At 40.6% G+C, this 17,277-nt stretch overlaps 1 protein-coding gene across 2 annotated transcripts in view; it reads right to left on the bottom strand.

Annotated features, from left to right (window-relative positions):
* The window catches only part of NRG1 (neuregulin 1), a 483,648-nt gene extending 471,417 nt beyond the window's left edge, over positions 1-12,231 (bottom strand). The window contains exon 1 of one of the 2 annotated variants that reach the window (XM_071580239.1): positions 12,048-12,231. In XM_071580239.1, coding sequence (XP_071436340.1) covers positions 12,048-12,165 — 118 coding nt within the window. In that variant the 5' untranslated portion in view covers positions 12,166-12,231. The remainder of the gene's footprint in view (positions 1-12,047) is intronic. The other variant, XM_071580242.1, reaches the window with a different exon arrangement.
* Between the last annotated feature and the right edge of the window lie 5,046 nt (positions 12,232-17,277).

Here is a 17,277-nt window from a genome sequence, read left to right as displayed (position 1 = left end):
TGGTCTTTATAGAGACATTCATAAAGGGTCTATAGAGTGTCTTTATGTCACTCAAGTGTCATGGCAAAAAAATGTAAACAAAAAATAAACCCCTTGACAAATTGGAAATGCTAAAAGAAAATCAGGTGCCTCTTCTCAGTAAATAACTGCTCTGAACACTTCAGAGTGTCTATCTCTTTTCTTGAGACCATAGCTGGATGAATCATAGAGTATCTCAAGTTTAAAGGGGCCCACAAGGATCATTGAGTTCAGGTTCCTCATTCTTGCGGGACTACCTAAAACTAAATCATATGACTAATGGCATCATCCAGACACTTCTTGAACTCTGTCAGGCTTGGTGCTGTGATCACTTCCCTGGGGAGCCCATTTCAGTGGCCAACTACCTTTCAGTTAAGTAACTTTTCCTAATGTTCAATCTGCACTTGCCTGACACAACTTCATTCCTTTACCTCATGTCCTGTCACTGGTCACCAGACAGAGATCAGCAACTCCCTCGTTATTGCTTCCTTTCAGGAACTTCTAGACTGCAATGGGGTCACCTCTCAGCCTTCTCTTCAAGCTGAACAAACCAAGTGACTTGAGCTGCTCCACATATGTTTTGCTCTTGAAACCTTTCACCATCGTGATCGCTTTCCTCTGGACACACTCTAAAACAGTTTGATGTCCTTATATGGAGGTGCCCAAAACTGCACACAGGACACAAAGTGAGGCCTTCACAGTGCAGAGCAGAGAGGGACAATCTCCTCCTTGGGCAACTGGCGATGCTTTACCTGATGCCCCCCAGGACACGGTTGGCCCTCCTGGCTGCCAGGGCACTGTTGATTCAACTTGTCAGCAAGTCAAACAGACCTTTCTGTGGGGCTGCTCTGCAACCTCTCACTCCAGTTTGTACATACAACCAAGATTACTTCATTCCAGGGAGAGAATTCAGCACTTGCTCTTGTTAAATTTCATATAGTTGCTGATTGCCCAGCTCTCTAGTCTATCCAGACCTCTTGTGCACAACCACTCTACCCTTGAGGGAGTCAACAGCTTCTCTTAGTTTAATGCAGTTACAAACTTCATAAATGCACATTTGATTCCTGTATTCAGGTCTTTATAAAAACATTAAAGAACACTGGTCCTAAAATGACTCTTGAGGAATACCACTAGTGACTGGTCACCAACTCGAAGAAACCTAATAAAACTGGCCCAGTTCTATCATAAATTGTTCACTCAATGTATTATGAACATCCAGAAGGAGATTGTGGAGATAGTATCAAAAGTTTTGCTAAAATCCACAAGTCCCAGATCCAATGTCAAGTAAACATGCATATCTCTTGTCACCAAAGCAATGTCAAAAAACCAAAGCCTTTGCTAGGGTGGATGAAGACAAACAGACTGTGTATTTTCAGGGACAATGAAGACTTTAGCCTACTAAAACAAAAGTCTCCTCTGACCTATACTTGAGGAAAGAAACGCAACACTAAAGCGGGAACTATTCTCAAAGCAAAAAGAACAAAGATATTTTATTCTTCTTGAGAAAAATACCAGAACTACAGATTCATAGGAGTAAAACAGCTTGGCACAAAATATAGGAAATAAAACTAGAATATACATCAAGAAAATAGATCTAAAATCCACTAGAAAATTGCAACCTCAAAGAAACAAGCAAACACAAAATTTCCAATAGTGAGCCTGAGCTACAGATAAACTGTCCTATATAAAGTGAGACTAAGGTAATCAAACATCTGTTTGCACAGTAGTGATTTCAAGATTTGGACCTGATGATCTCAGAGGTCTTTTCCAACCCAGCTGATTCTATGATTCTATGATTTTTAGTTACCAGTAAATATTTTCTTCTCCATAAATAAAAGCTCTGCATCTGTTTTTCCTGCTTCTATACCTATATGTCAATGTATCACTAAACCTATTTAATAAAACACTTGCATATGTTTTCCCTGTGCTAAATAACACAGGGAAGCTAAAGCATTTTCTATGCAATCATCTGCATAGTTCTCCCTATGTCACATGAACTGGTGTCACTATCTTCTAGGCAGGTTACTAAACATTATATAGTATTCTGAAAAATAAATTGCCACTTTGCAATAAATATTAGAAATAAAAAGTTGTTTTAAGTTACAAGGTTTTGCTAGTGAAAAGAGAAAAAAAGAAATTAAAAAAACTGAAAAAAATGTGCCTTTAAATATGGGAACATGATGCTTTCAGTTAAAGCCATGCTGAGAAAAACAAAAGTGAAAAATAGCAAAGACACACCACATTTTAAAATTCATCTGCCAATAAGCCACCATGGCAGATTAATTTGTTGAGAGAAACTGTAAATGAAAAAAACTTCAATTAAGAGTGACAAAAAGTAGCAAAAACTGGAACATGGTTACAAGAGCCTTCTTATCCAAAATAATGCCTACAAGTTAGATACATTAATTTCAAAGGGATTTATTAAATCAATACCACAATACAGCAGTCAACAGTTATTCTGTGTTATTAATGCAGATATTTACTTTCTTGAGAGATGCAGAAATAACAAATGCCTCTGAACAATAGAAGTTTTAAAGAAAATTATTGTCTTCTACCAATTTCTTTTTTTATTTATAAATGTCTACTATAAGTAACTATCTTACAATTTCAGTTTAAGAAACACTGGCAACTCTGAGGTATGAAATAAACTTCTTCTGAACTCCTAATTACAGTAAGATTAAAAGACAACACCAGATTTTTTTTTAGCTGAGAGGTCTCCTGGGACCCAGAGTTGGGAAAGGATGTACAATTAAGATAACATTAGACCACAAATATACTTTCCATATGTATTTAAATCTCAAAGTCAGTGGATCTAATCAGAAGCATTAGTGTTCAAAATAACTACAGCAAATCACCAGCAGGAGAAAAACTACCAATTCTGACTGCACCTGCAAAGAGATTATTCATCATTCCATGTCTGGAGAACATTTTCAGAAGCAAGAAGAAAATTAGCCTTCTAGAAGAGAAATTATACATAAAAAGAGACTGGAATTGAAAATTAAAAACATGGACAGTTACAGTTAAAAACCTGAAGAAGGTTTAAATTTGATTTGTATTTGTAAAAGGACTACTTCTATTCCCTTGGCTCCCTTGCTATTCATCTTCTGATGATGTCTCTGAATACATACCTAACTGTGTGTTTCTCTTGACCTTCGTAACTTGTCAATAAAGTAAGACATTTTCACCAACCAAGCAGAACATCCTGTCCTGCCAAAAGAAAATCCCAAGTCAATTAAAGAATTGAGAATGTGGCTCCAAGTCAGACAAAACCCTTATTTAGCACAATTGCACAAAAACCTCACTCCAGCTGAACTGAAGTCACTGCACAGCATCTATCAAGCCACTGCATCCTTTTTCTATGCACCAGGAAGAAAGAAGTGTTAGGATAATCTTTTCAGTGTTATGTTGTTTCTGGTGTTATTGAAGGTAAATCCACAGTTTACTGAAGGGTAGGAAAAAAGTTGGTTGTGTGTCCTACAGAGTTCTCCATGACACAGCAGGTCTTGCTGAAGAAGAGAGAACATCACAAATCCAATACTAACTACTCACCAGAAATCTATGTGAATCACACAACCTGTTGTAAGAATAAATTGCTTGAGAGTCAAGATGCTTATAATAACTTTAAGGTGCCCAGAGAGTGGAGTTGCAGACCATTATGGATTTTTGTTCTTTAAGCAAAAAATAGGTAGATTTTCAAGACATCTATGAATCTACTCACCCTACTTCTCCTACAACTTCTGAACAAGAAACTAAATAGATTCAAATGTCCATACTCACTCAGCAGTTTTGAGGTTCCCAGAAAAAATGTTTGCAATAGATAATTGGAAAAGCTACTATTTTCTTCTATTTGGGTTTTTAGGATGTATCTTTGTTCTCAGATGTTGGTGCTTTTGCTAAGATTTATCCTTACTGAAGTTCACCCCCAGGATCCTTTGAAATCTGTAATTATGAGATTGATACCAGTGCCTTAATCTTCAGCAAAAGATCTAATCGCCTCTTGGAAGGGTATTGCTTTTCTTAGATAATGGTGGTTTTGAAAAAAATATTTATCACCTCAGGGTTCACACCTTCAGCCTTGTCAAAAATCTTCTTTACATCTGGAAAACACCTCCTAGATAAACATAATTCTGTTTTATTTTGTTTTTAATTCAAACTGGGTAATAAAATAAATCCCCAAGAGGCTCAATCATCAACTACAGTAATTTCTACTGAAATCTTCAGTTCGCTAATAATGAGAAGGTATTACATCCCTAGTACAAAAAAAATGCATTTCATTAATATTCCATCTTATCTTGATTACACTGTTAAAGCATTACAACTCTTTAGAAGGATGCATATCGCAATGTGCATGAAATGGAACAAAACATCTGATGTACAATTGACCACATATATATCTCGAAACTTTTAGCTATGCAATTTACCAGATGTCAAGGGAGAAATATTATTTTGAAATGTTCACTGAAATATCCCAAGCCGCTTTCCAATGAAGTTTAGGCTGGACTACACTATAGCTTCAAGGCAGTTAAATGGATCCCTGACATCTGATCCAGTCAGATCTTGGAAGATCAGCAGGGTCTGCCCCGGTTAGTACTTGGATAGGAGACCTCCTGGGAATACTGGGTTGGGGGGGGGGGCTGCAGGTTTTAGTCCTGAGGACTTCACTGTCACTGTCCAAGCTCACTCGGCCATGGCAGATGAACCTTAGGAGTTAAAGGGTGGGGCCAGTTCTGCACACGCTGTGCCTCACCTAAAAAATCCACTGTGCAGGCTGGAAGGGCACACCCACGTGGGGAGAGCCCTGCCCAAATCTTTGTTCATTCACGAAGCCTGGCCATACATGCATACACATACACACTATAGCTTCAGGTGCCATTCTTGTGTTAGCAAAAGCCGATGCAAGTTTTGCTGCTGACTTCAGTGCAGAAACACACTCTACTGTAAATCGGCATTTTGGATAATTCCAAAAACATGTCAGAGAACCAATTTAGCCTGAAATGTTTAGGATCCACTTGCTTATGGTGCTTGAGGTTTCTAACACCACACAAGTGATGTCCCTAATAGAAAACATGAGTTAAAACCTCCCCTACCATATGTCAGGTTCAGCAAAACATTTAGGTAAGAAAGAAAAGAGAATTCTCTCTGATTAAGTTTAAACATGTTTGACCTGCAGGGGACCACTGACAAAAACCAGCTGCCCTAAATAAACAAATGAACAGTGCTCGTAAACTTCTGCTCTTGGCCAGTGAAGCATGGAGACCAGATCCTGCCAAAAGTCTCCAAGGACCCTGCCTCACTGGCAGCTGAAGCAGCTGTGGCAAAGCTTTGTTATCAGCACTGCAGCTCAAACAACGGGCACTGCATCTTTTATCTCCACCATCTGTAAGAAAACTTGTTGAATGCTAGCAACAATATGACACCACTATTATTCTGCCATCAACAGCAGAAATAAAACTCATCAGCACATTGTAAAACAATTCCTGTTTAACAGCACAACCTTCTATGACACAACCTGCTCTCCTCCAACTCAAAAACACTGACAAAAGGTGGCAGTAATTTAGAAAGAGGCCCATAGAGGCCAGCAGGAACTGCAGATGCTTCACTTTCATACACAGAATGGAAGAAGCCACCTACCTTTAGGCTGAAAGAGGCAACACATGCCAGTAAGATACCTTGTAGGAACCACAAGGTTTATTTTGCACCGTTTGTTCCTAGAATATGCAGTAATAGATTATTAAACACAAGTACTTCAGAGGAGCTGATCATACAACTCTGCACTTAAAAATAATTCACAAAAAAAAATCACTATAAACATAAATTTTGTTTTTAAAAAGCAATCCTGCACAATTCTAAACTGCCAGCTGATTCTGTGAAACTGTTCTTGATGGTAGATAATGTTCACTGATGGAAGAAATAAAAATACATTTGCTCTCTGGGGTTGATATGTTTCTCATGGTTATACAAATTTCAGTATAAAAGGAGTAGAGTAGAATTAACTGTTCTCCATCAGGCTTACACAGCAAACGTGATAACTGAGAAGAGAGAAGAATGAAGTCACCATGTATATAGCCTGTGCTCACAAGAAAGAATGAATGTTTCAGACAGCTGTACCAGAACTTGAGTTCCTAATCACCTGTTATGAATCAGATTCCCTTCCTCTGCTCAGCTCCCAAATACTCTTTCACACAAGGACATTATGAACATATCCATAGAGATATCAGCTCAAAAAATGACAACTGTTCTTGTCAAAGCAGGAGGGCTATAAATTAATTTTGACTGTTGCTGTAAAAGACTTGATAGCATGATGAAAAGAAGATGCAGTACTATGCAGAGATTAGGGCTTTTTAAATACCCTTTTTTAAATTCCTGTTTAAAAAAAATCAGTATTATGAAAATATTTTCAGAACGCTATAGAAAATATATTAACTAATTACACTGAAGGTTTCAGGGTTTTATTTCCTCAGAAATTTATGTCTTTGTCAAAAGTTGACATTTTTTAATGTTCCTTACACATCCCTGAAGTGACTGCTTCTTCCCAGCTAGTGAGAAAATCCATTTGAAATACAGAAGTACCACAGCATTCCCCAAATGCAAAACTTTCCAAATTCCCTCTGATCACCTGCTGATCTCCTGCATGGACACACAATGTGGGCCTGACAGCTGGTGCAGTTTTAACTTTCCCTTTTATGTCCCCAGAGCATGCATATATTTCTCAAAATAAAACATGAAACTTTTTCTGAGTCATAAATTGCTACTGAAAAGCCTTAGGTTGAATGCTGGTTTCAGGGTAATTTGTTGCTACCTTTAGTCAATAACTACAGGACCATCACATACAGAGTTAGCTATAAAGCAGTTAGATTTTCGGTCTGTCCTTCAGAAGAAATTGATGTGTTTAGTTGTCATTTCAAATCTAGGACTTTGTTAAGTCAGAACAGACTTTACAATAGTTGAACTTCTATAGCTTTAGTTAAAACTTGGTAATGACATACATCTGGCAAGTGTGCTTAAAATGTTCATTAGTGTGCTCACATAAAAAGGCCTAAATTAAGCACAGAGTTTCAGGGAAGATGCTGGAAACTCTTTGTCCATACAGCAACAGGTTTCTCTTCCACAGTGTGCTGTATATATTGGCAAACAGATATACCAGTTTACTGAAGTATTTTAAGAATGAAAGTGCTGGTGCACATGACTCACATTTTATTAAGGTAATGACCATAATGCATTCTATTTAGATACGCATTGTGTTGCTGAAGACGATCTTGGAATGACAGCAGCAATATACCTATGATATTCCAGAGCATTATACAATCTTTTGTCCTATTTGTGGACAAAGAAATGCTTGCAATCTAATAAATGATAACAATTGCTATCACTATGCCAACACAGTACTAACAGGCATGAGAGCACAATCCTTATGTAATTTATAGATATACACATACCTACATATATAAATCAGGGAAATGGTTTACAAGTTGCCTGAGTCTTCATTTTATTTCCCCTACAAAGTTTTATATAATCACATTTCTTATTTAGATGTATTTTGATTGCATCTTGAAAAGAAGATATTCTGATGCAATTAATCACCAATGTTATTTGGAAGAAAACTGTCCATACTCACAATTTTTTTGCTGCTGACAATGCACATGGAAGCATCTGAGCAGCGTGACCTGGCACATGAGAAAAACAGAGGCAAGTCCTGCTCACCTTTCTGGCACAAGCCATTCGAATGGAAACACTGACGATAGAACAGTGTGTGTGCATGAGGAAGGGATGGTCATGAAACCTTATTATTTCTAATGTGCAAATTGAAAGGATAGTGAGTTAAGGTAAACCTTATTATTTCTAATGTGCAAATTGAAAGGATAGTGAGTTAAGATGTGTGTGGGATGTGAGGAAAGCTCCAGTCTCCTGCCAATATTGCACAGTCCCTGTCCCAGTATAGGCTCTACAAATACCAGAGGAAATATCAAAAACCCTACTTGCTTCAAGGGCACAGGACTGGACCCCAGACAAGCAGGAAAGCTGAGTGCTCACTTTAAAGGAAACCTTTAGCACCTCAAAAGTTTGGCTGTTAGGATAAGTCTCTGTCTTAGAATAAGTATGATTGACAGGCAGACTGGAAAGACTGCAAAACTCAGCCTTCAGAAGGCAAGTAGAAACACTACTTTCCAACCTAACAGAGCTAGTGACAGGCACCTAAAACCCTGCAAAGAAATTACTAAAAAGTTGGAGAAACATCCAAAAATTCTAGCAGCTGTTGACACAGCAACACAGATGAAATCCCAAAAGGATCACTCAGGCAGGATGTTTCATCAGGATCAGTTGTCCAGACCTTCAGCAATGTACTTATCCCAACAAGAAGTCCTATCCAAGAAATACAAAGAAACAATTTCAGACATTCCAAAGTGGGGTTGATTGCTTTCAGATTACAAAACTAGAACTCTCTTCCAAACTACAAAATAACAGAGTATTTTGAAGAGATACTGGTCATGTCTCCACACTGCATATACCTGCTTTACATGACAGTTTTAATATAAATATATATATTGAACACATAGAAATACATAAAATCTGTTTCTGCTTATATCATGCTCTAAACATAGAATTTATACAGCTTTAAATATCTGTATACGAGAATGAAAGAGAAATTCCTTCAACAAAGCATGCATATGAATTCCAAATAGGTATTTCCAGATACTGTCACGTCTTTAATTTTAAAGAGATACATTAATTAACCTTAGCTAGCTTCAAAATCATGTTTATAGATAAAACCTTTTAAAATGAACTATTGGGGGAGTTTATTTTCAGTGGCACTGGGAAAATCTATAAACCATAAGTACAATGGAGAGTCAAGAACTTAAAGATTTCAGGGTTGGTCATTTCCTTGAATTTCAGTGCAGTTGTGAAAGTGACAGTGAAGTCCTGTCACTGTTCCAAAAGTGAGCTGAAAATATGTTCAGAGGTTGGAATAAACTAACATACTTCTTTCCTATCTATTTGATGAGAAACATCTGTAAGTCATGGAGAAATATGACTGCTAACCAAACAAAAATTATTTAACACAGAAATCCAAGGGCTGAGTTGCTACAGAGGAGGCCTGAAACATCCCCCAGCAATGCCTGTGTGCCAACTACTGAATAAAGACAAAAAATAGACTCCTTGGTACAGGCAAACAGCAAGCAATCTATTTTTAACTTGGGTCTTCAAATGCATTTTTAAGTTGCTTACATTTAAAAGCAAACTTAACCATCTACAGGCAGTTTGACTTGATGAGTAGGTACAAAAAATACTTTCAAAATCTTCTACATTTCACTTACTTATTACATAAAAATAAAATTTAACTGGTCAATAGATTAAATGGATTTTAGGCACCCTGGTCAGTAATTTAAACAAACTTTGATTAGTATAAACATATTTTGCAGAGCAAATTTCTGCCTACATAAATACAAATAAATACAAGACTTGTGATATTACTTGTTACAGCCTTAAGAAATGACAGAAAAATAAAATGTCTGCCTATGGTCAACGCACACACATTGGCTTACCAACTGGTCACATCTTTAATTGTGTAAGGAAATAGCCATCTCTATTATCCATAAATGCAAAGCTGGCTCATTCAAATACAGGGATACTTAACTGCTGCCTGTTATAACTGCCACTTGAAAACAGGAAAATAAATTGCAAGAGGTGATGAGTACTTGTAACAAGAACATCTGGGTTGCACAGCAAGCATGACCAAACAAATGTACAGCTATTCCTTATCAGAGCCCACTTCTGCCAGCTGTGGGCAAGTGCTCTGCTGCCCCTCCTGCAGCTCCAGCATGGGAATCATTTGACAGCCCTGAAGAACTTATGAGAGAACATTGGTATGGCACAAGCAACAAGTAGATTTAGGGTAAGTGCCCTACTTTGTCTTCTGTGCAAAGGTGAGGAAAGCTAGCTGAATGCCTGTGCTGAGGTTTTATCTCCCAAATAATCTGCTTCTATGGGATTCTACTTAGATGTCATATATTTCTTGTCATTAGTCCAACAGGTAGTCCAATATAGAAGCCCCTAGAATTATTTGCATGATCAGTCATGCCAGCAGAACATCTACACACCTAAGCCTTCCAAAATTATGTCTCTGCCTTCAAAACACTGGAGAAAATTTGTGCCCATAGTGAGGTCTGCTTAAAGCCAGCAGAAGCACTGACATGAGGAAACACAGAAGGAAAAGTTATGAATGTGAGGCAGGACATGATTTTCTCAAGTTGCCCTTTTTTTCTCTTCCACAGTCTAAAGAAGAGCAATCAACACCTCAGAGGGCATAGAAGCAATATTTTCTTCAAAGTAAACTCAGGGGAAATAACCTATTCTCATCTCAGAAACAAAGTTAGAAATTGGTCTAGTATTATTGATCAGACAAGAAGAGGCCAAAGTCAGCAAGTGTGAGATAGGACTTACAAGCTTGGACACATCAGTAAGTGAAGTACAGATCCCATTGAACCACAAAGGAGTCTGGGTAGGTACTGAAGGGAGTTTAGATTTTGCTGGCTGTGACTCCCTCAAACTCAGGATTTTCATGGACTCCCATTTAGCCTGTGTCAGCTTTCAGCCTGTAAAGAGAACCCCACCTTCAGAAAGGCACTTTGCCAGCTTCTGTGCAGCTGAGGAACAGTCCTTACCCATGGCTAACCTACCTGATTGGACAATAGTCTTGTGATCATACAGTTTAATTCCTCTTGAGTCTTTGCCTTGTGACACCTGTGGTAAACTGTACCTTTCAAACAGACAAAGTCCTTTCAACTTCAGCAAACAAACAACAAACAAACATTCTTCCAAGTGCCATAAATTTACAGCAAAAGGCTTGCAGAGTTCAGTTCCCACTAAGACGTATGGATGACTGAATGCAAAGCATGGCTTCCTAACACCTACACACACACACACACACAGAGCACATTTGAGAAATAATGTTTTAAAGAGTCAGAAATTATCACAATACCAAAAAAGCAACTGTGCAGTTCACTATTTATACAAATGAAGAACATTTGTTACAAAAAGTACTGCAGGATAACAGTGGAGAAGAATGTTGAGCTGCCACAGGAAAAAGAAGCTGAACATTGGCTGTAAGAATGAAAGACTTGAAAAGAAGTGTATAGTTACTACTTTTTACATTCAGAGAAGTTTCCACTATAAGAAACATATTTACTCAGAGGAGTAAGGACATATTGTTCCATAACTATCAGCGCTAGTCACAGTGTGACTCAAGAGTAAGAAAACATGAGAATAATGCAGCTAAGCATCAGCTGATTTAAAATTCATTTAAGTTAATTCAAAGCAAAAACTGAGTCTATGTTTTCATTTGCAAAACGGCAGGGTGCCACAGAGCTACTCTATCTTTTCTGCTGCAAACAGATGTTGAGAAGATACTGTCTAGAAATGCAAACTGAAAACCTCACCAGTTCTGGACGGCTGCCCCGAGATGTGTTGTGTCACCCTATGGTCTACCCAATTACTCGTCGTCTCATCTCCCGGCTGCTTTCTGCCATGACCGGACCACAAACCCTGCGGGCGACCGAGCAAGGCTCGGCCAGGTAGTTTCACACCAAGCTTAGCGACCATCCCTCTCTGCCGAGGCAGCATCGGTAGTACACCCCAAGGGTGGAAGCCAGGGAAGGAACCCCTCCTTCTCTACGCGCCTCTCCGCGCCCACCGGCAGCGGATCGGCCGCGCCCGCCGCCGGCGCCGCGCTCAGCACCGCGGACAGCGCCTCGCGGGGACCGGGCGGCAGGCGGACCGGACCCGCCGCCTCGGGGTCCGGGGAAGCGGCCTGCGGGCGGGCCGGGAGCGCGCACACACAGACACACACACGCACACACAGACACACGCACGCACGCACGACACACACACACACGCACGCACAGAGACACACCACGCACACAGACACACACACACGCGCGCGCACACACACATACGCAAAGACACATAACGCACACACACACGCACACGCACATACAGAGACACGCACACACCGCGACGCCTCCGTCACTCACCACATCCTCCGCAGGGCGCCCCGACGACGACGCCGCTGCCGCCGCCGCCCGTCACCCCCGGCGCCGCGGACGCCCCTCGCAGCGCGGCGGCGGTGGCGCCGGGCGGCCGCGGCTCCATGCGGAGGGCAGCGGCGGCGTCTCGCCTCCCCCCGGCCGCCCCGCGGAAGCCGCCGCCGCCGCCGCCGCGCAGATCCAGAGCGGGAGGGCGGGGAGCCGCGGCCGCATGGTGCTGCCCGCCGCCCCGCCCGCCGCCCGCCCCTGCGCGCCGCGCCGCCCTCCGCAACCGCCTGCACCGGGTCTGCGGGTCCCCGCAGACCGGCGGGAGCACCCTCCTTGGCCCCAGCTTGCCGGGGCGATAAGCAGGAATCTCTCCCTTTATCAGCCCTTCTACGTCTTTCCTCCGGCTGCTCTGTCGTCTGTTGTCTGTCGTGCACGTCTCACGCTCCTTTCCTAAATCAAACTGGATACTGTTGCTCATGGGTGATCTGCAATAATCGGGGGTAGTTCACAGGATTCCCGACAAGTTCCTCACAGATTAAACGTCCCACACTGTGTTTAATTGGGGCTCAGACTTGAGGAAGGGTCTCATTCTCCCAATTAATTCAACATGAAGCATGCACACAGGGCAAGAACTCCAGTCTCTGCATAGCTGTGTAATGGGACACAGTAGGCAAGCAGTAAAAAACACAGACAGCAAGATTCAGTATTGAAAGAACTCACTCAAGAACCCACATTTCTGGTTTTTAAATGAAACCCCACATCTACTTGTTCATAGATTCCTCCTCAGTTCTCAGATAAGCCAGCCTGACACTTCACCTGTTTTCTCTGGGCCACAAAGTGGGGAAGATGACTGAGAGCAGAGAACCTTCAGTCTTACTCGGCCTCCCTGCCTATGCACTGAGCCCCAATCCAGGAAAGAAAGATATCTTCCAATCTCCTGTGAGACCCCTTTGTTTTCATGAGTGTCTTCTGGCTTTGATGCATCTCTGAGAGGAGTCTATTATTTCAGTGCCCTGCCACAAAGGAGCTGATGACAGCCAGAAAAGCTCTCTTTCACTGTCTCATTCGCAAGCTCAACAAAAGCACTTCTTGCTGCCTTTTCTCCAGTCCCCTCTGCATCTCCGTGGCTTCCACTGAACTTGCCTTAGTGTCTTCCTTCAGGTGAACAGGGGAGCCCAAACTAAACCTGACATTTGCTGATACTGAAGCCTTGGAGGTATCCATTAGCCCATATCTCTAGCTTGTCTATGTTCCTCTAAAGAGCATTCCTCTTCTTCAGTGTATCTCACATTCCCTTCAGTCTGGGAGCATAGCAAACTTGCTGAGACTACACTCTGTCCCATCATACAGTTTTGGCATCTCTATCAGTATTTCAGAGAGACCTGACTAGCAACCAGTCACATGCTAGATCCTGCATTTTTTGTTTAAAACACTTTAACCCCCAAACTCCTGCCAGTTTTCCAATTATCTTCCAGGCCAGTTATTCAATGTGTACCTTTCCCATATTCCTACCCACCTGCCAGTTTTAACTGTGTGTGAAGTCAAGTCTAAAATCTACAGTGCTTGGGGCAGCTTTGACCAATGGCACATTATAATCAAATGTATGGGTATCTGAACTCACAGTAAAAAAAATAAGCTCCTGCCTCTTCCCCAGTATGTTCACTTCAGTATCAGGCGTCCTTAGAAATGAATATGGAGGGAAAAAACAAAGAACAATTTTCAGAAAAATTTTTGAAGAGAATACTGATTACTTCAATGCATCCCTAATTTAAGCAGTGCCTAACAAAGAGGTCTGATTTGCACTGAAATCTGTGATTGGAGCTTCAATATTTCTAGACAGTACAGCTTGTGGGTAATTTTTGGCTTTCTGAAAAGTGATGCCTTGAAAACTTCTCTTTTTTATCATTTAGTTTCTCCACAGCAAGCAGGCCACTCTAACTGACCACAGGTCAGCGACTTAAATTCACCTTTATTATGTGATCAGACTCCTTGATTTTAATATGCAGCTTGTTTGACATTCCCACCTCACTCTCTCATTTTAGCAGAATAAATCTTTATACTTTAAAATACTGAATAACATAGCAGGAAGTGACCTGGTGCCTTTGTATAAGAAAATGCTCTTCTTTTTTTTTTTTTAATTTTCACATATTTCTGCATTTTAAATATAAAATGAAAAATAATTTCTCTCCTTAATGCTACCAGGGGTTAACTAATTTAATTCAGAGGATCACTAAGCTTGTGTTACAGTTATCATCTAAAAAATTACTATTCTGAGGGTAAGTCTCAATTTAGGAAAGCTCTTCAGTATGCGTTTGTGATTACACGTGTTCTTATACCTACAGCTTTTCAACAAAGCTCTGCAGCCTGTACTTTAACACATGCTTAAGCATTTTCCTCACTCAAGGTTTTAGCCTGGAGCAAAAAAACCCAAGTCTACATTTGATCTTGACAAGTGCATCCAGAAAGAATGTAAAAAAAATTCCATGATTGTAAAGCTATTTGCAGTGAATTCAATGTCCCCAGCACATCTGTGAACAAGAAGTATGGATCAAATAAGTGGATATTCCTGTGACTTTTAAAAAATCCCCATGTATCTTCATGCAGATGGCAAAATAGAAGCAAAAGCTCAGTACAGCATCCAAAGCTTCAGTACCTATATATTTCATTCTCTGGTTGACAAGGAAGCCACGGCTTTTGTGTCAGCTCTAGTAGTACAACTCAGCAAGCCATTTGCTTGATTAGCAACACTAAGCAGGTAACAAGAAACAGGTCCTGACAAAGCCTCTCACATCTTAAGGGTTTTATGAACAGCGGTCAAGACTTCTGCATCATTAAACAGATCTACACTTAGAACAAATCTGAAGCTTCAAAACCCCATTTAACTCATGTAAGTGTGTGCTGACAGCATGGATCAGACAAATTCCAGACAAACACATGCATCGAACTACTGTCATACTTCCATTTCTAAATATCAGGCCTGCTGCAGAAAGCAATGTCTGTGTTTTACTAGTAGCCCTTTAATTCCTGCCAGCCATTAGCAAAATATATCTGGTCCCCCTCATAATAAGCTGTGTCAACACTGGCAGATTGCAGGACACATTCCTTCCGCCCTTTGGTAGGATCTCTGGATAACTCACATAGGAGCAACATGGAAAAAGCAGAAGTTGAGCAAGTGCTGTTTGTGTCTCCCTGCATACTGGTGCTTGGTGACAGTAGCTGTGAATGCTCTGGCAGCAGTGGTGAGAATTTTCACCAAACTCTATCCTGACTCAGAAAAGCTGCCTAGTCCTTATGGACAGCTGTTTTCAGTGAAAGGGGGAAATATGCTTATTCTTACAGCTGCTCAGGTGAGACGGTCAAAACCGGACTTTATTCGGAGGGAGGAATAAAGACATCTTATTGTACAGCTTCTTGCTTAATGTAAGGTTCTACAACCCAGGGGCAGGCAACATGCAAAATAGTTCTTAACTAAGGAATTTACAGTTTGTATATCTGTCTACAGCAGAGGCCTAAAGTTAATCCATTATTCATGAAACAAGGGGAAGAAGAACAAAGAGTAATTCAACATAGGTTTTACAATCTCGTACAGAGCAAGGTTTACATATGCAATCTACATTTCTTTTAAATGCAAGGGACAGCAATATCTGGAGACGTTTATTCCAACTCTGTTACTGGCGTAGTTTTCAAGTTCTGCTGGTTTTCCAAGGGGCTGCAGACTTCCCAACCAATCTTCCCACATTCGGGGTGGTTTGTGATCCCACACTCAGTGTCTGGGAGAACTGAACCACCACTCCATTCAGCACCCTTCAGGCTGAAATTTTTCTATTCCTTTATTAGCAGTCCTAGAGAAGACTTAAGTTTTGAAGATTTCAATTATTTGCCTCTTTTCTTGACTACTGTATACACACCACCATCTTCATGAGTTTCTTTGGCTCTTTGTGTTGTTTTTATTTGATGACAATCAGGAGCAGGAATGCTTCAAATACATGTCATATTTTCATTATTTTAGGTGAGAACACAAAAGTAAACATAGTTTACATATGTGGGAAAAAGTGTGCGCAAAAAAAAAACAAGTGAAAAGGGGAGAAGAATCCACTTTTCCCTAAAGAAAATTGAGTATTCACACAATGTCACATCAAGCCCTAGTGCTACAGTGCTGAAGCAAGAAGCACATAAATTCTGGGTTTTGAACTCTTCTCCTGCAGCAGAATGACAGTAGCAGAGATAGCCATACTACAGAAGAATTATCTGGAGGAAGGCTGAAGACCAGCCCTGCATAGAGAGTCTTTGAATTTCTTTTGTTATTTTTTCAGCACATTTTCTAATAGAAGATGCTGAACCAAGTGTTCTGTAGGAACACAGAAGTGATAAACAGTAGTCCCATGTGAGCTCAGATAGCTATGACTAAATAAGCTTTTTTTAATAATCATTCTGAGATGTCTTTTAACAGAAGTTTTGTGGCCAAAGTATTTCCTTTCATAAACTATCCCACACATCTTAATCCTCTACTAGTAAGGGATTCTTCTAGCTCCCAGCCTAAACACATAATTGGCACAAGAACAAAAATTAAAATCCAGTTGATACTATTCTATAACTGAAATAAGTCTGTTCTCCTTTCTTCCTGGTCCTCACGGCTTATGACTATTTCAGCATTGCCTCTAGTCTTCATCTTTATGGGGAAAAAAGAAAGGCAAGTTATTTCAACCTCGTCTTCTAACATGGACCATTCCTCCTTTCTGATAATTGCTCTACGAGCTTTCTCCGCCTTGATCCAGTATTAGTCTAATGGCTTTTTGAACGCACACCATTCCAACCCCAGTGACTGGTCCCCAAGATACCTCCCTGCCCCAGCTGCTGCCACTGAGACCCCACTCACTTTGGTAGCTGCTACCACAGGCCTGGGGCACCAAAACCCATGGCCTAACTCCAATTGTTGACACCAAATACATCTCATCAATTTCCCCAGTATCTGGTACTTACAACCATGCCCATGGGATACAGAGCAAGATTATGTAGTTAGATAAGAAAGAATTTAATAAGAAGGTAGATTAGTTTGCAGTCATCTGGTGTCAGGCTCAGTCAGACCAACATATTGACTAGTCAACTTACAGGCAACTGAGTCCTTTTATACTCCTTTCTTTCTGATGCTCACTCTTCCCTGAATCCTGTTCCCACATTCTCTCAGCAGCTAGCACAGTTCCACCAACCACTCCAGCATCCTGACCCCTTG

This window comes from Pithys albifrons, chromosome Z (assembly GCF_047495875.1).
Source record: "Pithys albifrons albifrons isolate INPA30051 chromosome Z, PitAlb_v1, whole genome shotgun sequence".
Taxonomy (NCBI): domain Eukaryota; kingdom Metazoa; phylum Chordata; class Aves; order Passeriformes; family Thamnophilidae; genus Pithys; species Pithys albifrons.
This window is presented reverse-complemented; position numbering and strand designations above follow the sequence as displayed.